Genomic DNA, 21,417 nt, shown 5'->3' on the forward strand with positions numbered 1-21,417 from the left:
CAAGCGGCCTTCATCAGGTGAAGGGATCAGGCTGTCTCGAGGACAGCGCTGGAGTGAAACACAGCCACGCTCAGACCGTGGACCTTTAACCTGTGTGCGAGCAAACAAGGTGCCTTGACAAAGGAATTAGCATAAAAATTAGCATTTGATTGGCCGACTTTAGAAAAGAGGTGGTGTACGTGCCGGTGGACTTGCCGTTTGGCGCGGGGGGGGAGGGGGAGTTTACCTATTGATGGTGTGAAAAGGGAATTTATAAGAGCTGCGAAAGTTTGGGGTACCACTACTTGAAAAATATACTGTACCATTGAAATTAGTTTAATGTTTAGTTCGATTTAGAACATCTTTCCAATGGTTGCTTAATTTGAAACCATCTTCTCGGTTGAAATTGTGTCTCTGTAGATCTGAATTGCCTCGTGAACAAATCTCTGATAAAAACCCGTGGGTTTGCAAAGAACCTTGGTATCGATATAATTTTCTCCGATACCAAGGTTCTTTGCAAACCCACGGGTTTTTATCAGAGATTTGTTCACGAGGCAATTCAGATCTACAAACACAGACACAATTTCAACCGAGAAGATGGTTTCAAATTAAGCAACCATTGGAAAGATGTTTTAAATCGAACTAAACATTAAACTAATTTCAATGGTACAGTATATTTTTCAAGTAGTGGTACCCCAAACTTTCGCAGCTCTTAGAAATTGCCTTTTCACACCATCACTAGGTAAACTCCCCTTCCCCCCCCCCCCCGTGCCAAACGGCAAGTCCACCGGCACGTACACCACCTCTTTTCTAAAGTAGGCCAATCAAATGCTAATTTTTATGCTAATTCCTTTGTCAAGGCACCTTGTTTGCTCGCACACAGCTTAAAGGTCCGCGGTCTGAGCGTGGCTGTGTTTCACTCCAGCGCTGTCCTCGAGACAGCCTGGTCCCTTCACCTGATGAAGGCCGCTTGTGTTGTGGCCGAAACGTCGTGATTTTTGCTTAATTTTTTACCTACGTGACTTTACCAAATAGAACCAAAGAGTAATGTAAATGACCCCAGGTTAATCAAAACAATACCGTGAACGTACGCTGTGATGAACCCCTTGTGTCGTCTCGCCACCGTGTGCCCTGGCAGGCGTGTGCACGGTGAACGGGATGCTGTTTGTGGTGGGTGGCGACGACGGCTCATCCAACCTCTCGTCAGTCGAGTTTTACAACCCCAGCGCGGACTCGTGGACCCTGTTGCCCGTGAGCATGAGCACAGGCCGCAGTTATGCAGGTGAGTTATTGTCTACGCTTACATGGTGGTTAACAGTTATGCAACATACCACACTACCATCCTACACGAACTTCATGGCCTCCACTCACCTGTTCTTGCTGAGGGACGCTGTTGGTTTTTGTAATTGAAAGAAAAAAAAGTTCATTTTATTTCAAATTAGGAAATGGCAATTGGATGAGGAGAGGCAGGATGAGACATAAGAGCTCCCCATCCACCACCCCACCCATCCCTTTAGAGAGCAACAGAACCTTCCCATACCAGAATTCCTGTCGTGACTCTACCTACGTAACGTCTGACACTACCCATGTCACCTTAGTTTAGTTTCTGCTAAAACTGGAAATAGCGGTTGCTTAGAGCCTTTGCTTTAAGCAGCGCTCTCAACTATCAAGCTATCGAAAACATCCCAGTGAAATTTCCCATTTATGGGGGATGCTCTCTCTGGCTGAAAGGCTGTAGCTTAAGCCGTGGAGGTTAATATTTCCACTGGGCAGCCTTTGCGTCCGGTGGGGCAATTTAAGGGGTTTTTAGCTCTTCACCTCTACTGTGGGAAGGTTTCAATTTTTTTGTATTTATAGGCTGGGAAGAGTGGTGGACAGAGCTCTTTCGTTTCAACATGCCTCTCCTCCCATCTCGTTGGTGCATCCTAATTGTAATGAAAACATTTTAAACCTCCTAATTAGTGACCAGTGTGTGTCAGTGTGTGGGTGGACTGAGGCTAGACGAATTTTTAAGGTGTCACTTGCGGTCGCATAAGAAAGCTCCGGGGCTCTTTGTATGTCAAACAAATGTAATTTTTTAGCAATCGTGTAGGTGCATGTACATGAATACACAGGCCACAGTTATACTGCTGTGTTGGTTAGTGCTTGGACAGAAATTATGCTGGTAACTGCGCACTCTGATGCCGAAACAGGCATCTCTGAGAATGACTATTGCAATTTCGGCTTGTCGCAACTATTTCAATGCCAGACACATCTGATCGACATTTTGGATATCTTTTGCAGTTGCTTTAGAAATAATTTCATTCAGTCATATGTAAGATGGTGTTAAATTTTGATTTAAAGCTTTCGTGACTGCAGTAATTCATATTCTTAGTTCTTTCAGTAAAGCCACGTTGAAGGGAAACAACAAAATAATAAAATATATATAAAACAATAAAAATTCTCACGACGTTTTCGACCATAACACAAACGGTCGTCTTCAGGTGTGTTGGTTTGCATAAAGATGGTGTTGTTTAACTGAACTGAAATGCACACTATAATTAACAAGAGTGCTTTTATTGCAGGTGTTGCCGTTATAGACAAGCCATTATGATCAACAACAGGTCCAAAGGCATTCTTAACACATCTGAGGAGGGGGAATAACCATTCCGAAAAGGATGGGTTCTTAAAGCCACTTCGAGGCTAAATACATCGCATGGTTGTCAGCTCGTGAAAGCGACGCGCCCTCTCGGCGCATACAAAGCAGAAGAAACAGGACATCACTGCCAAGCAGGTGCCTCCTAGGGTCAAGTTGACGAGAGTGGTGGTTACCTTAAACACCACTGTTATGTATGATATTATCGATGATGGTGAAAGGTAACATGACTTGGGACCATTTTTTGAGCACACCTTTTCAGAAATGGAAAATGGTAACCGTGCTGATTTTTTTTACGAGTCAATAAACACGAGTATTCATGGCCACTAACGATCAGGCATGGAGCTTTAGAAATGTTCGTTGGTTTTGTAAATTTATATAAGCTTTCTACAAGTTTTGTATGCAAGAGACACGGCAAATAAACACTGGCTTTGATTTGTATGTTGACATTTAAATCATGAACATCATTTGCATGTTACACCATTACTAATATAACATTTTATATATATTTTTTATAACCAACAAATGGATTCCGTACCTATAAACGTGTTTTTTGTTGAAGTAAATGATTGAATCATATTGAAATTGACCTAAGACAGTAGTTTGCAAGCAATTATTAGGATTTGAAATTGCAACTTTTTGCATGACTACTTTTTTGATAGAAACCTTTTAAATCTGACATTTAATTTGGAATTGGGTTTCTTTTATAGTTTCCCTATCTCTACGTTGCATTAATAAATCTCACACTATAAGCATGCAATTCCACTACAGTGGCTAGTTGCAAATAATCTCACGTGACATTTTCTCAGTTTTTAATCCTAACCAGTACAAACTCAGGAAAATTGTCACTGATAAGGTCTGTTATGCACTCAGCCACAGGCCTTAATTATATTTTAATGTGTAGATTTGCCAAAGTAGACATTTATTGTATATTTGAAAAAAAGTGGAATAATAATGTTGGGAGCCTGTGATGTGGACTTATGTAAGCTATATTTACATTCCTTGTTCATTGTAAGATTAGTATTTATTTGTAAATTATTGCAATGTGGCAATGTATAGAATAAACAAAATATTTTTTTCCGAACTTATTGCACAACTTTAACCCTTTCCAGTAGCATTTAAAAATTTTAGTTTATATTTTTATTTCTAAATATATGTATTGTGCCCATTTAAGGTGCTTTAGTTTAGCGGGTTAAACTTGCTCCAAACTTTCACGTTTTCAAATGAAGTACATTCAGTGATTTGGCCTTGGCATGAATCTTAAAGTGCACGTATGTTCCAGTCTCGACGATCGTTAAGTGGAGGTTAGTGCTGTGCCGTATACAGCGCCACTGCGTGCGGTTGCGGTATCGAAGTGAAGTGGCTCGTGAAGATGCATGCTAGGCTGCCATGTTGATGTATTAAATGCTGTGTGTGCAATTAATCATGTGCTAGCAACATTTGCCCTGTGTGACATGCCTATTGTAAAGTAATAACAAATTTTCATTTGTTATATTAGCATGCAAACACAGTTATAATTTAGCAAGTAGAAACTTGTGCATTGTTCTCCGTGCATGTTTCTTTTACAAGGCAATGAATCATCCTCGATTAGGTTGTTTCGTATATTGGTGGACCATTTTTCCTGCATCTCTCCTCCGAGATTAATGAAAATGACCTCTAACGTGGGGCAACGCCAACTTTAATTTACATGCACCTTCGGACAAACAACATTCCTCGGAACGTGCTGTTTTGCATGCAAGTGTAAGCAGTAGTAATGTTCCATTCATTAAAATGTATTATTACAATCTAATTGTGCATGTGGTAATAGCTTATTTTCACTCGTGTATGTTTACACCGCTATATAATATTTATACTTTATATTTAGAAGCACCACCAAAAAAAGTCATTTGTGAATCAGATCATGATCAAATCGTGGAAGAGTCAGTCTTTACATCCTTCGTAGGCTATGATTCATATTCTAATTTGATGCAATTAACCAATTGAAACTGCATGCAAAAACTGATAAACAGTATGTTTTCCCGATTTCTAATTTTATTCCAATGGTATTGCCGTTGAATGTTTAGATTCATAGTATTTATAAAAATCACTCAGAGCAACGCATATACCCCTGTGCTAGATAACGGCACACAGAAGATATTCTCGAAAAGCTTTACAATTCCCTTAAAGAGAGACCATTATCCAGTCTAGGGCGCACCAGCCTATGTGCAGAGCTATTGAAACGTACATGTCACCTGGAAGTCAAATCGAGCTGTAAATTAGCCAAATTTATTGAAACCCCAGATAAATTGAATTATTTGTGCAGGCATTGGGACCAGGCTGAGACCATCAACTCATTGCACTCGATTACCCAGTGTAATCTTAATTTTATGCCCAGGTGTCAGAGGTGTTATTTCAGTGATTTGGCTCCTGAACCACTGAAAACATTGGAACAACCTTCTTCGATTCCCTGCTGTCTTCTGTGAGAGACGATTGGGCTGAATGAAACATTTTCACCTGTGCCTGTCTTTCACCAGCTTCACGGCTTCCTCTTCGCCCTTATAGTTCATGATGTCATTCCAGGGCATCTTTTGACCTCTTTAACTAAATTTGTTATTTTTATGTAAAAAGAGCTCGTGATAGAATGGCACGCTGGTTCATGTGGGAGCCTGAAGCTCGTTCGGATATTACAATGCCGTTATTTGTACGCGTTTGTTATGTGTGAAAGGATTGTACTGACAGGGAGTTGCATTTTTGCAGTGTGGACAATGCATGCATAGTTGCACATTTTCATTGACTGCTTTTAGCATCTATTGATATCCCTCACTACTACGACATGCAAAATGGCTTGTAGTTTAGCCCCGGATTATTATTTGGAAAATACATTTGCAAATAATACTACACATTGTGAAAAATCAATATGTATTTGCCTTCAGCGACACAATTTAAATCTACGATTTCAATTTTAAAGAATTAAATAACATCGTGATATCAGTTTAATACGTAGGCTTTCGCGACCAATATTATTCATAATAAAGGTTTTTGGGTTAGATCGCGTTTATTTATAAATGTGTCGTAACCCTCCACCACCCGACACGGCCAATCAGCAAAAAAAGTGTCACGTTGACAAAAGACAAATAATTCACTACTTCAGCCCACCGGTGTGTTGAGTTAATCCACATTTCCAGTTTGAGTACGACGTTTCGCTGGTAAATACATCCAGCATCATCAAGCAATTCGCCAGAATGGTAAAGCCCTCGCTTGCTCCCGTTGATATCACCTTTTGAAATTGTTCCGGAAATATACTTTTGGAAACAAATTTAGAACTGTGTTTTAGATATTTAATTGGCTTTGTTTAATGGCTCGTTGTGTTGGCACACTCCATCCGTAGCTGTGCAGTTATCTGACCTTGTTGATTGGTAAAGTTAAATAAGTGACAATGTTACAATACTAAGGGCTCCTTGGTTCAACGCCAAATGCACTGTTAAACCGAACATTAAGCTGTAACAGTATATCATCGTTCAATATAAATATTTAGAGAGAGAAAATATTCCACTAAATTAATATTATCCTTAAACCATCAAGGGTAGTTCTAATAAATAGCTGGCATGGCCGTTTTTTTTAAGATACTGTATTTTCTTTTACATTTGGAGGCCACGTGAAAGCAGTGAAATTACATGCATGAAATGGCTTATGAAATCACTGCCAGAAACATTCACGTTCTTGATTCATACGGGCTTAAGTACAATTTTCTACTTTTTATGAGATTCAAAAAAATGTGTAAGCTGTAATGCAGTTTTAATTGAAATTCAATAAACTATTTACACATTTCATGCGAATGTATACATTTTTCATTTAGTCTAAATTGAGTGTTACTGAAGTTACAGGTATTTATATAGTTGACAGCAACTTGTATAAGTATCAAGGTGTGTGTCATAAGAAGTATGTACATGGGAAGCATATGATGGAAAAGTAGCCATGCAACAATTAAATGACCAAATTGATGTTTACAGTTCAAGATGCGCATTGAATGAGTACGTGTAGATTCGACGCGTTCGCCTTGTACGGTTCTAGATTTAAAGCTTTCGTGACTGCTAGGATCCATACTCTTTGGTTCTATTGGGTAAAGTCACGTAGGTGAAAATAAAATAACAAAAAATCACGACGTTTCGGCCACAACACAAGCGGCCTTCATCAGGTGAAGGGACGAGACTGTCTCCAGCGCTGTCCTCCAGACAGTCTCGTCCCTTCACCTGATGTAGGCCGCTTGTGTTGTGGCCGAAACGTCGTGATTTTTTGTTATTTTATTTTCACCTTCGTGACTTTACCCAATAGAACCAAAGAGTATTGTACGGTTCTGTCTCGGCCTCGTTTGTGATATGCAGTCTCTTCTGTACTGCCTCGTTTTTACGATTTCACCTATCTGGTATGTCTAGTCCTGTTAGTCTTGTGTCCTTTGTACAGCCTGCCTAGTTGCTACTTTTTTTGCCGACTTTTGTAATTGTCTTACCCAATTTGTTCGTCTTGTTAGTGCGTCTTCGTTGCAGGCTCTAATTTATCGTGGAAAATTTCCCACCCCCTCCCCACTCAACCCATCGCACCCCCGACATTGGAGGAGGGGGGTGGGTGGGGGGGCGAAAAAATATTTTCCAGAACTCAGCCCCGGACAGCTGCAGCTGAAATTAAAGCCCTGCTCGTTTTTGTTGTTGTTTGGCACGTGTGTTGTGTTGTTCATCTCGCTGTACTGCAACTATCAAGGTGTCGTTTATTTACTGTCTTATCTATGCTGACTAATTAGCTATGCCATTTGTACTGTCTTGTTCGTTTTGATAATTATCCCAAGGCAAAAAATACTAGCAATCCCTTTGAATGAACTGAAAATATAATGTACTATTCAATCGTAACAATGGAATCGGGGTGAGGATTCGGTTGTGAACTGTTCCGTGCACAGTTATAGGTTACGTATTTACATGCAGTTCACTTTGCGAAACGTTCTGTCATTTGATTACATGAGCAACTTCAACCAGAAGCTTACACCTAGGCGACTTGCGGGGGAAGTGGAGGGGCTTTCATCCACGGCTGAATACGATACGGCTGGCATTTCTGAGATACCGACACAGTCCTGACAAGTTACGCCGTCATTCGGTGTCTAAGTCATTCGCAATCCACTGCTGGATGACGGCTATGCATTACGCATTGCGTTGGACGTGACACGTTGAATATGTATTTCCACCCCTGAGCTATTATGCCTCACTCGTAAACACGTTCTGATGTAATCGCATTCTGATGTAATCGCATAGCTCGCTTTTTCGAGCATGTTCCGTTTTGAACTTAAGAAGCTTCTGGGCATCGTTCTTGAGCTACAATGGTTTGCAGTTGTAATAATGGTAGCAGGGTGGAGCGGTTGTGCACTGGTTAGCGCACTGCGATCTAAACTCCGCGACCGGAGTAGGATTCTTGGCCATGGATTATGTAATTGAAGAGTGATGTCTGAGCTATTCCTACACAACCCCATTCACTGACCAGCATGGTGAAGTATGGTCACTCGTGTCCCATGACCGACACAGCGTGGGGAAGGCCTTCATCCAGCAGTGGATTGTAGATTAGGATAGCAACTTTACATCTAAACGGCGTAGTAATTTTATAACCATTTACAGTATGCAAAACAGCACAAATGTGAATTACAAAATCGATGTCTCAAGCCATTGTTTGGCACTTCCCCAAAACCATGCAAAAGACGATGGTGACAGTAACTGGTGTTTGTAAAAGCTCGACGTTCGAGAAGGGCTAGTGAGCCTACATTTAGCACATGTCCGTGTTTACGCTTATAGCTAGACACATCTACGAACAAAAACATACCAGAGGTAAGTCCAACTTGTCGATTCCAAACATGCTGTGGTGCATGTAGACTAAAGACGGGGAATGGCTTTAAACGTTGTATACTCTGTAGATGCCACTGGTTCTTCGTGTTCTGTAGACGTCACCATCGCCAACTATTGTGCGGTGATTCAAATTCTTGGTTCTTTGGTACACAGGAGGTCGTGGCTTCGTAGACGCATGACGCCTGCTGCATATTTGTGGAGTTTGCTGCGTCTCTCCCCTATGGTCGCGTGGATATTTCCACGGGTCCTCCACCCCGCCACACTTAGTATCAACATCACGCGTTTAGATGATAAGCCACTTCGTTGGAACTATCATTTCGTGGCCAGGTTAGCTTCTGAGAAAGCCACGTAGCTCGGTGGGGGGGGGCCTTGCCTGGTTAAAAAATAAAGTTTACAGCGGTCACCGCTCCCCCATTCACCAGCGCGTTCGAGAAATTGCGAGGGGTGGGGTGGGGGAGACGAGCGGGGGGGGGGTGGGGATCTCTCCGCCCACCCCTCCAACACCGGCCATTCACTACCGACGGTTTAACGTCACCACGACGCCTGTGCCAGGCTAGGTGCACCACGTTGAGACCAACGCGAAGTGTCGAAACGCCCGCTGGCAGGAGGTCACGGGGCAGACCCAGCAGGCGCCATGGGTCGACCGACCGAGATGACTGCTGCCCGACGCACCAACGCTCTACCCCCTCACCAATAACCCCGCCATTCGCCACGAAGTTACGGCGGCGTCACCGTTGCGCCTGTGCGCCAGGCTAGGTGCACGGCGAGACCACGTGAGGTGATGTCACCACGAGCGCCTGTGCCAGGCCAGGTGCACTCCGAGCCTCCCTCTCAAACAACAACGCAGCGACCCGTGACGTCACGCCGCCACTTTCCCGCAAACAAAAAAAACACGTGACGACATCGCGCGGCTCGTGACGTCATCGCGCCCTCCTCTCTCCGCCCCGCCCCCTCCTCACCGCCCCTTAACCAATGGCGGCGTGAGACGTCTAAAGCGTGCGCGTCCCCGCTTCTCTCAGCCGCTGCTTCTGGAAGGAAGGAGAAGGTGGAGGAAGAGGCGGCAGCGGCAGTGGTTACGGGAGGGGTGGCTACGCGCTCGGTCACTCGCTCTGCTCTGCCCCGACTGACTGACCGACCGATTGGCCGACGCCGCCGCCGCTAACTGCTGCATGCGGCTGCTGAGAGAGCTGCACAGAGCACCGACGGACGGACGGGTAAGCAGCATTGGTGGTGGGTGGTGGTGGGGGGATAGGGGAGGGTTGTGCGGGAACGCCTCGACACGGCAGAGCTGAGCCGGACAACCGAGCCCACACGCTCGCCCGCAGCTGGTTAGATCCCGACACGGACCAGACACCCCCCCCCCCTTTCTCCTCCTTCTCCCCGGAGCGGACCCCGCGGTGATGGTGCAGAGTGGCGCGTTTCTGGGGAGTCGGGGCGAGGCAGACTCGCTGCTGGTGTCGCACGGGGACTTGGCCGATGGTGGAGCGCTCGGGTTCTTGTTTCACTTCTCTTGCTCTCGGTGTTTGCCCGTGGTCCTTACGGCTTGGTCTTACCTCGTCGTCCGTGTTCCACTCCTGCGCCTCGACTCTTTGGTTTCACACCTCCCCCCCACCCACCTCGTCTCATGATTTCACTCGTGGACATCTGGCTTCAACTCCCGGTCTTCCCTCATGCGTTCACTCCTTGTCTCCTCGTCTAACGCGTGGTCTCGCTTGTGATCTTAAGACTGACCTCTTGGCCTCACACCTGGGTGCTCTCTCCCTGGTCTCCCTGCCTTGTCCCTCTGAAGGCCGGTTATTGAAACACCGTTTAAACAAATAATGGTACTCCATTAGTTTGTCATGTTAAAGAAGTGACAAATAAAATAAGGAAAGTCATCTCGGTTTATTTTTTATTCCGCACGGCCACTCGGTCCTCTCCCCGATCCCCGTCACCAGTTTATCTCCCTTGCTCTACCTTGGTGTCACTGGATATCACTTCTGGTCTGCTGGTGCCAGTCTTGGGCCCTCTCACATCTCCCTTGCTCTACCTTGGTGTCACTGGATATCACTTCTGGTCTGCTGGTGCCAGTCTTGGGCCCTCTCAAAGTCTCAATCCCTCTCCTGGTCTCTTCTCGCTGTGACCTGCTTGAAGCTTTATTACTTCCCACGCCGACTTCGTGTGCTCTAAGCTGACGGTCAATGGTGTTGTGTTGGTACTGTGTATCCCTGGCTGCAGTATTATGCATGGCAGTTGTATTGTTATCATTGTACTGCAGTGTGTGTGTGTGGGTTTAGAATTGTCTTTTTTATGGAGAGACTGGTCTGTACCATAGAAGGCGCTCCAAGCTCAAAACCTCCCAATGGGAAGGTCCAACACCCCAGGTTATAGTGTATGTGTTCCCTACACAGTTACAATGGTGAATAAAATACTGCTTTTTGTATTGTTACTACAGCATAATTACTGTATCTTGTTTGGGAAAGTGTGGAACACCGGTCCACAGTTTGTCCAACAACTCCAAGCCAGTCAACTTGCGCCAGAGACAATGTTGGTGTTTCTTGCCTGTTTTAAAACTGCCTTGTTTTGAAATTGAGCTTATGCATTCTAACTTTTTATTATTTTCTTTACTTGGAATCAATTTTGGCATATAGATTTCGAGGTTTGTTTTGGTATAATTCTAATACCAAACAAACAGTTTTTATTTAAATTATAAATCATATACTAGCCAAATAAACACATTTTAAGACTTCATTGTGGGTGTCTTTATACGGCGACATCCCTCTATCCTCATGGTACATCATTCAAACGCATCCATCTGTTCCTCTATTTACTTGGTTAAATGAACAAATTGCACTGCAACCATTTCTTAATTCGTAGCAATGGGGAGATGGGGTGGTGTGACTCAGGAGATTTAAACCATTGGCATGTGGCATCGGTGCAGCTGCAGCGCACTGTTTTCTTCCAAAGTTGATTGGTAAATTACGTGGTGAATTTACAAAAGATCACTCCTGTAAATTGGATGTTGAAGACCATGTGACCTCATCATTCATATGACTGTGTCATTGTGCTCCAGAGTCATGGTTCAGTTTGCAAAATTGGATTTGACTCAAAAATAATTATGCCTAATGAAGGAAATCTTTCTCAGTTCTTCCCTATTAAATAGGTTATGGCATTCACCAGGTTTTCTCCTGCTTCAATACAGAAAATTAAACGAATCAGGACTGCAAAGCAAATAACTGGATATATTTTATGATGGACCATAATAACTTCTCTCTTAAAATGAAGCTTCAATTTTTTTTATGGCACTTTGCAGTGAAATTTCATCATAGTGAAGAGAAAAAAAAACGGTTTACAAAAACAGAACGGCAATCACTGAAATTGCGCCAAATAAATAGCAACATTCAAAGCTGAGTTGAACAACGAGACTGTCATTTTACCAAGTTGTTCACAGTGACATTGGAAGGTTTAAAAAATGACGGCGTAAACTGTTATTTAAACAGCTACAAGGAATTGTTGGAAAAAAATATAGGCCTACAAAGTTTATCTCATGATAAATGCAAGAAAAATGAATTATTTGTTTTCTAAACGATTGTTTGTTGAATCGGGGCCAAGGGGATGAAATGAAGAGGCAGGAGAAAGAAGGTTGCCTGCTTTTGGAATACTGAAGTTAATAATGAAAGCAAAGAACAAAGTTGGTACACCGACAAAGAAAATGCAGCAAAGGTTGAACGTGCAAAAAGGTTGCTGGCTTGGAATCACATTTGAGGCGAAAGTAAGAACATGGAAAGGACAACATATATTAGTTAGAGACATTGATATTTGCTGGGGTATTTAAAATGGACTGGAGCAGGATAATCCATGATAAGATTTGATGACTCTTGGTTGAGGCTAATGGCAGTAGTTGTCAAGGGAACATGCCTGTGAAGACGTACGCCGAGGAGATGGACCAGGATCTTGATGGATTATTGCATCAAATGACCATGAGAAGGTGGTGGTGGCTTGTGGAGGCCTTCCAGCAATGGATAGATTATAGTTGATGAATGAGAGTGACTAGAGCCTTTCAGTTTTCAGTTTGTTTATTTTGATATAGCCCTGTGAGCTATTTGGGTCTTGAATCGGGTGCAACCACGACAAACAAAAAACACGAACAAGAAAACATCTTAAAGTGACTATGTGACTGTGCAAACAGAAAATCCATGAAAAAACAGCAAAATATTCCTGAAAAAAGCACCGTACACCAACGCTGTGTGCAAAAAATCCCAGTGGGATGCAATTCAAACAACAACAACCACAAGGAAACTTAGATTAAGGCCATCAGTCTAACTCCGTACTACAACAAAACAAACATGTCCAAACCAAAAAACGTCTCGAAATCACCAAAAAATAAAGCCATAATTGCAACGTAACAGTGATCCCAGGGACTGTGACCGATTTTTTACAATAAACTACATAAATAACATGTAACACCAAATCCTAGAGCCATAGCTGGCTGCATGAGTTACTCCACAACAACAGAAGCATCAGTCGGAGTATCAAATTTTTCAGTGCACCTTTAAGATCAGCACGCTAAATCAAAATACAGAATACTTTGCAGCGTCATCCGGAGCGAAAAATTGTATTTTATTTTACGCCAATGAATAGCAGTGGCAGCTAGGAGTGTACAACTCCTCTAGAGCAGTTTTGAGAGAAGATCTAATTGGTAGCGATTCAAGTTGCAGTTTATTGGCAATAGCATTCCAGACCCTGGGGGCATCAATAGCAAAGGCCCTTCCTCTAGTTTTTGTACGGCAATAGGGAATGTGAAGCTGGTAAATGAGCGAAGACCTGAGGTAAAATTTGTTCTTTGAAACAGAGAGGAGATCCAGCAGGTAGTCTGCGGATTTTTTTGTAAGTACATCGTGAATAAATAAGATCTGGTGCACAAGCCGTCGAACTTTAAGAGATGTTAAGTTTGACCCAATGTAGAGATCACAGTGGTGAGTCCTATATGGGCAGTTCAATGTAAATCTTAAGGCCGAGTGATAGATGGAATCAAGCTTCAGTACAGTACTTGGGGCTGATTTATACACGATGTAACAGTAGTCAAGTAGAGGCAGTATGGTAGCTTTTATCAATTCCAAACGGAACATTGGGGGGGAAGCAGTGCTTGTGCCGATACAGAAACCCTATTTTTATTTTTGTCTTTTTACCAATATAATCAATGTGATCTTCAAAATTCAGTTTTGAATCCAGGATGACCCCAAGATACTTAAAGATCTTGACTTGCTCTATTTGATAATTAAGGAATGTAATAGGAGAAAAATAACGTCCTGCTTTAGTCCAGGTGAGAAGCATAGCACCTTGGTTTTGGAGGTATTCAGGACTAGTTTAAGAGCAACTAGCTGATGTTGTAGCCTGGCAGCTTGTTGAATGCTTACGTGTGCCTCGTGGTTAATTTATACTGTTTTTAATGTACAGTTCTCGTACATTGCTTCACGTTTATTTAATAGATATTAGCTGTCTGTTTATAGTATATAATATGGTAGTGATTAAATGCACTCTCAAATTAGCATACATTTTTTTTATTCTGTAAATAAACTTCAGTATAGATTTGATCTCACACTTTAATTAGCCACAACATTATGATTGTAGAATAATAAAATTCAACAGCTTTGTTATGTGCACAGTATATTTCCAACGTTTTTATTTATTTATCATAACACATGTTATTGCCCAGCATAATCATGCTATGCGTGTATTTCATTAAAGTCAGCTGTTGTCTATTTCGGTTGGCTGCGTACAGTGCAAAAGAAGTTTAACATACATACAATATCTATCTGTTCGGATTTATTTCCATGACTTTGATCTTTAGACATCTTAATTGAATCATAAGCATCCTGTACCTGGCACCATTTATTGAAAGCACCCTTTCAATGGAATCGTATTGGTAGGGAAATCTCTGGAAAGATGAGCTGTCATCACTGCCTTGGCCAGTCATCACATACTTTACTGCAAAAGCTGCACTTTTATCCGGTGCTGCTTACATTATAAAAGCTTTGTACAAATATTTAACTTCAATACAGAGGTGTTCTTTAAAGCCTTTCATTTTAATAACGTTGGTGTGCATTATATTTGTGTGTGTGTAGATGTCACCATTATTTTGGGGAGTGGTGGCGTAGTGGTTAGCGCACTGCTTTGAAACTGGCCACCCGAGTTAAATTCCTGCTCACGGCCAACACTAATGACGATTATCTGATCCAGTCCTGGGCCTCGCTTAGGTCGACTCCACCACTAACATCAATTGTCCCAAAAGTCTGTTAAGGTTATACAGGGATCTTTGTCTCTGTTATTGCTATAAGGTTTCTATACAACTGTGCAATGTCAGCTGATAACACCGCGGAATGTTTTTCCCTCTGCTGTCATTCCACCTGATGGCTCTTGTCACTTGATGGTGACATTTCCTTTGCAGGATGGAACACGCTCTCCGTTGCTTTTTAATGCTTTAAGGGACTCGCTGTTATATTGCCGAGAACAAAAAGAGCTCTATTCCCTATGTATTTACAGCTGCCGTGAGAATGTTAATAGATGCTGGTCATAGTTTTAACCATTCTCATAAATCTGTTGTGATGAGTGAAAGCACATATATTTTTTTCTCCACCGTGTAAATTAATTGCTACTGTTAGATTTTAAGCTTCATTGTCTATTTCTATCCAAATTATACTCTAATCTTTTTTCATGAAAACCTGTGTGTGATACAGCATACCCATTTTAGTGAAACCACAACCCGTTGGGCTGTAAGGCTTCTAGGAGGTGGCACGGCTGTAAGTGGGTTGTGTGATACCATCTGTACGGAATTGTCAGTGTTATCTGCCTCATGTGCGATTTCTTTCTGATCATTTCATTCACCTTACACGGGGAAAACCATTTCATACAATTTAAATTATCATTCTTTTCAATGCAGGATCCTCCTGAATTCGAATTCTGAGTCTTAAGGGAGGCTTTCTTCAATAGAAATTGTCATTGTTATTCATACTCTTCTTTACACATTTGTATTTATGAAGTATCTAAATACACCTGCATCTTGCGTTGGATGAGTATTTCTTTTTTATTGTGCTTACATAGCCATGTGATAAATAAGCTGCTGCAAACATAGCACCGTATATACCATCTCATTGCAGTGGTCCAGTGTTCAATACTTATTTTCATACATATTCTATTCACTCTTATCTACATTTTCTTTCATAACTTTCTGAAGCTCATGGATTTCTTTGTCCTGTAATATATCTCACTTCTTATTCGAGGCAAAACTTTTGGTATGACGAATACAACAGACAAGTGCTTTCCTCGGAGCTGTTCACTGCTAGACGTTCAAAATTGGAGAAAATAAGCTGTATGTGCTTTTTCACCATATGGAGGCTCTTGTCTTTCATGCAACAGGTCACATGATACACATGTATGGTAGCGTTTTCTTGACAACTAAAAAGCGCTGGCCTGTATCTCACATTTTCGTTGAGCTGTGAACTCGATGCCTGCAGGATTGATATGCATCCACTACCATGTTGCAAGGCAAGAGCGATATGAAGCGAGGCAACACAACAGTTCTAGATTTGAAGCTTTCTTGACTGCAAGGATCCATACTCTTTGGTTCTATTCGGTAAAGTCACGTAGGTTAAAAATGAAATAACAAAATTTTTTTACGACGTTTCGGCCACAGCACAAGTGGCATTCATCAGGTGAAGGGACCGGACTGTCCAGAGGACAGCGTTTGAGTGAAGACAGCCAAGTCCAGGTCGCGTCCTTTAAGCTGTGTGGGAGGAAACAAAAAACGCCTTGACAAAGGAATTAGCATGACAATATGTACTGGACCGGCACGGTGGGGGGGGAGTTTACATAATGTTGGTGTGAAGGCAAATAGGCTGCTGTGAAAGTTTGGAATACCACTACTTGAATAAATATACTGTACCATTGAAAATTAGTTTAATGTTTGGTTTGATTTAGAACACTTTCCAATGACACAACAAGTTATTTACTTCTCAGTCGAGTATTTTATGCATAACCAGGTAAGAGCCACCCATGTCAGGTAGATGTCTTGACCAACCCACACTGACCAGGAAGGTGAGGTGGGGGGATCACATGTCTATCTGCCAATGGTCATGCGGACTGAAACACGACCCTCGGTCACTTGCAACTAATTTCATCAAACGTGGTGATGGTGGCAGAGCAGGTAGGTGTAGGAGTACAGGATATTAATACACACAATAAGAACAGGGTGCCTTCTTAATTTGACCATTGCATACAAAGCACACATGCTGTCTACATAAACCGTGTCGAACTAGAGACAGAATTAAGATTTGGGGAATATGGATCCTAGCAGTCACGAAAGCTTTCAATCTAGAATTAGTTTTACAAAGTTAATAATTGTGACACTATGTTAAATCGCTTATGACGGTACAATCATCCTGACTAACCACCATCAGACACATTGATGGGTTAAAAGCTTGATGCAAAACACTTTAAGTTCCTTGATTCTTCTTCTGAAATAACCTGTGTAACAAAAAAATAATTTGTTCCTGGGTAGTAAGTGTTATTTCCTAATTGCTTATGCCTCAAAAGTACAGACAATTGCTATTATTCCCCACAAACTTTGCTTTTGTGACAGGACAGTGATATTTTGAAATTGACCTATTTTCAATGAGAAAACGTGTGCATTTGTGTCTTTCGTTCACATTAAGTCCTGGTCACAAAAGCAAAGTTTGTGGGGAATAATAGCCATTTTCTATACTTTTTAGGCATAAGCAATTAAAAAATAACACTTGGTACCCAGGAACAAAAATTGTGTTACATAGTGTTATTTATACATTTGGTGTTAGGCCAATGGGAAGTTGTCAGCAGTTCTGCCCAATGGCTGAGGGCTGCATTGAGACACGCATTTGGCGATTAAAATGTAATTGTTCACAATGTGTGCACTTGAACGCAAGTATGGAGGAGCAAGATGAGTGTCCTCAAAGGAGACAGAACATGCCCAAGAGGATGAACGATGAAATCGGTTCATGTGCAGGAGTGAGATGGAATGTGGCATCCCATCATGTCCACATCATGCCTTTCAGGCAGCAGTGGATAGATCATGACCAATGATGGTGATGACGAAGAAACATTGTGATAATGTCATCATGCTTCCTTAACCACTCCAGTCTTTCTGATGGCAGATCGAACAGCTGCACTTAAGACATGTGGGGTAGTGCAATGTATTGACAGCACTTAGTCTCCTGCAATACATGGGACATGTCAAGATGCTGTCACAACCACTGGTGACTATTGCACGTTATGTCCCAGCCCCCATTGGTCTTATTGTCTGTCTTTACAAGCTATGCTTTTGGAGTTACAACTTGGCATGAGCTGTGGACGCTGTACTAGCACCGATTATGTTTTGAAGCGTAATTTTGTTCTTGGATACGTTTCCAATCTCATCAGTCTGCAGCTGACACCGTTACATTGTGTTACGATGCATGCAGTTGCACCATCAATATGCCAGTGACCATAACCTTGTATATTAACATATATTTGCACATTAGAGCTGAGCGGTTCTCACAATTCCCAACCTGGAATTGTTAGTAAAATCTTAGAATCGAATACGATTCTTAACAGGCTAGTGGGTACAGGTGGAATCCTGGCCAACTGGGCTGTGTGGAACCTGACATGCTCTTCAGGCAAGGAAGGGCGAGATGTTAACTGCCTCGCCTGGTATACAGGAGGCCGTGGGTTCGATCCCAACCCTGACACCTGTTATATTTGGAGTTTGCATGTTCTCCCTGTGGTCACGTGTATTTTTCTTCAGGTCCATCGGGTTTTCTCTGCACTTTTAGAAATGTGTGAAGATTATTTGGCTGCTATACAGTTCCAAATGACAAGTCACTTCTTTGAGTTATCATGTGTGTTCAGGTCACTTCTGAATAAGAGCTATATAGCTCAGTGGGCCTTACCTGGTAAAATAAAAAAAGAGTTTAAATCGTTTACTTTAAGAGGGACTCCTGGGGCTTGACCACCAGCTTGGTGGAATCACCATTGAAACAGATGGCTGATGCCTATGTCATACATTTCAATAGCAATTCTGGTCAATACAGGGTAGCTGGAATCGACCCAGATTCTAGCAATTCGACACGTGTATATACAATTCAGTACTAGACAATTCCTGTAATATTTTCTTTTGGTGATGGCCATGTTCAAATATTACATTTGTTTAATTTAATTGGGGTTTTGACAAGGATTCTTCTTTGGTGGATGTGTCCATTGGAATCGGATTATTAAAACGCACCGTCTGCTTTCCAGTGGACGTTAAAGATTCCCTGACGTAATCCGCAAAAGTAGGCCATTGTGTGTCACGTCAGAGTCCAAAATTTTCCAGATTAAAAAATGACCCACAAATTACTCAATTGGAATCATACAAACAAATCATTGCCCCCCACCCTCTATTGGCAGACTAATGCCAGTTTGCAGGCCAGGCACTGAGCTCAGCTTGTGCCCATAGGGACAGCTGCCACTGGAGGTGCCCTTTAAAATGTGTTTAGATGAGGTCTTGTAGCAAGTCCCCGCTCAATGCTGGGGTTGCGTTCCTAAAAATTGCACATAAAGCAAATTCGTGTTTAGCAGGAGTAATTCTTCCATGAGAAATAATGGTAAGAGTGGGAGTGCTGTTCCAGCCTGTAATTTAATTGTTTTTTTATGTGACACTAGCTTTACTACCCGGCTTCGCCCGGGACTTGGATTTACCACGCCCGGCCGCCTTTGTCTCCCCAGTGGCGATGTTCACACACCACACCAGTTACCGTACTCGTTTGAGGCTAGGGGAGGCCCAGGAGCGTCACCGGTGGTGGCCGTGAGCGGGAATCGAACTCGGGTCGCCGGGTTCGTAGCGCAGCGCGCGAATCACTACACAGTCGCTGCCCCCACACACACAGGATAAAGACAAAGATCCCCCATGTAGCCTGTGAGACTGCAGGGGGCAAGTACTGTTAGCGAGCACCTATGAAGGCCGGCACGGCACACGAGGGGGTGGGTGGCCAGCACCACACCCAGGCCGCCTTTGTCTCCCCATACATGCTTCTTTTAAAATTATGCTGTTTTTATATATTATTTCTGTAAATATGCTATTTAAATATAAGGTGTGTGGACATATTTTTTTACGATAAACTTCAAGATTGGTGAGATGATGCGACGTGCACAAAGATGACCCAGCACGTAGGTCACTATATCAAGATAAATCGTTATTACTATCATTATCGTAATTGTACATGAAGGCATCTTCACAGCCGATGTTGATAATCCCACCACAAATGTCTGTAACATTACGGTTACTTGCCTCCCAATGTTTGTGGATGTCATTGGCCGAATGAAAGTTTATAAACATCAATTATTCACTTTGTATAACAATCACATTTTATTATGCACATTACAGCTGGGTAATTATCACCATTCCTAAGCTGGATTTATATCTAAAAATGGAATTATTCAAGCCAGTATCAACCAGCTAAGTACAGCCGTAGCTTAACTATTTGCAGCAGCTCTCTCGCTATATTTCTTCCTGCCTCAGCAGTCCTGCTGTATTGTTTCACCTGAAGACGATTGCTCGTCTTGCGATAGAAATGTGATTATTTTATTATATTATTTTTCTATCTGCGTGACTTCACCGAAAGACCCAAGGAGTATGAATTTCTGCAGTCACGAAAGCTTTAAGTCATATGATAGAGGTTAAGAAAATAAATGTATTGTGTTTAAAGGTTTTATTTTCATCACATAATAATGCTGCCGTGGTTCTGATAACAGCACATTCACATTGAGTGCAGCTGTACAGCTGTGCATATCAATACCAGGGTAATGCATGCAAAAGGTGCAGCGTGACTTCCGTTAACTCCTGCCTCCTTGACGTTGACTGGAGAAAAACAATCACTTTCCTTGGCTATTTGCAAGGGAAAGTGATTGTATCTCGAGGTATTCGGACCATGTCCTTGTAATGGAAAGCGGGGAGTTTTTATGCCATCGTTAATGCACCTTGGTAATGTGAAGCTTCTTTGTGAGAATAAACACGTAGGCTTAGAAAAACCAAGCCTACGTGTTTAGAAAAAAAACGATTTGCAATTATTTTTCGAAGGATGAGAAGAGAAGCACAGTAATAGTTTGCACACCTGGAAAGTACAAATGCTATATACTTGTAGCATTTGACTAATGTCTAATGGCATTTTTTGGATAATGACTAATGGGCTGAATTACCCAAAGAAGTGCCAGTATTTGGTTTACTGAGATATATTTTGACAGTTTAATTTACAATTGCCTTCATTCATGAGTTCGTGTATAGGCTTGATCTGCCAGTGCAGCCAAAATAATGTTCGTATCGACTTGGTAATTTCTTTGTGTCCTGAAACGCTGGGGCTTTCTCCTCTCTGGCCGGCTGGATCGATTGGTGTCCCTGTGCGATGGAGTGGGATGGGAGTTAGGCTTCCTAGCCTGGGGCCAGGCACTGCTCGGCACATTTTTTGCTCACTGAATACGCTGTCAGCAAACGGGATCAAAATGTACAAGGGTTTCATTTTAATTCATTCACGATCCTACATAGAACCATCCCCGGTGTTTGCAGAGTGGGGTTGTGTGTGGTTCATGCGTGCTGGTATTTATTTCGGCTTCAACGTCAAACATGGCACTGACAGCTGTAGTAATTCTTACCAAAACACTAAGGCCTACTGTAACGCTACACTGTTAATGCCAACAAAAAGACTAAACATGACCTTGGCAGTGGGGATAACTCAAATACAACGCCTAAGCATTTAATGTAATTCATAACGTGTGTTTATGTATTGAGTACATTAACGATACTTTGTTCAATTACTTTATAGCATTATTGGGTGTAAGGAATCCATAAGTACTGAAACTCAATAGTTTTATAAGTATGTTTCACAAATGTTAATAGAGCTTTGTGGGTTGTGACCTGCTCTTTTT

At 42.2% G+C, this 21,417-nt stretch overlaps 2 protein-coding genes across 8 annotated transcripts in view; both read left to right on the top strand.

The window, feature by feature from the left end:
* LOC116940242 (kelch-like protein 2) overlaps positions 1 to 6,421 on the top strand; it is a 53,301-nt gene extending 46,880 nt beyond the window's left edge. For all 6 annotated transcript variants that reach the window (XM_076065664.1, XM_032949748.2, XM_032949743.2 and 3 more), the window contains exons 14-15: positions 1,118 to 1,261; positions 2,544 to 6,421. In XM_076065664.1, the coding sequence (XP_075921779.1) occupies positions 1,118 to 1,261; positions 2,544 to 2,572 (173 nt within the window). In that variant the 3' untranslated portion in view covers positions 2,573 to 6,421. The remainder of the gene's footprint in view (positions 1 to 1,117; positions 1,262 to 2,543) is intronic.
* Positions 6,422 to 9,408: 2,987 nt separating this feature from the next.
* HERC4 (HECT and RLD domain containing E3 ubiquitin protein ligase 4) overlaps positions 9,409 to 21,417 on the top strand; it is a 60,277-nt gene continuing 48,268 nt past the window's right edge. For both annotated transcript variants that reach the window (XM_032949751.2, XM_032949753.2), the window contains exon 1: positions 9,409 to 9,686. The gene's annotated coding sequence lies outside the window, so the exon portion shown is untranslated. The remainder of the gene's footprint in view (positions 9,687 to 21,417) is intronic.

The sequence above is a fragment of the Petromyzon marinus genome, chromosome 8 (assembly GCF_048934315.1).
Source record: "Petromyzon marinus isolate PM22_M1 ecotype Great Lakes invasive population chromosome 8, UKy_Petmar_22M1.pri1.0, whole genome shotgun sequence".
Classification (NCBI taxonomy): domain Eukaryota; kingdom Metazoa; phylum Chordata; class Hyperoartia; order Petromyzontiformes; family Petromyzontidae; genus Petromyzon; species Petromyzon marinus.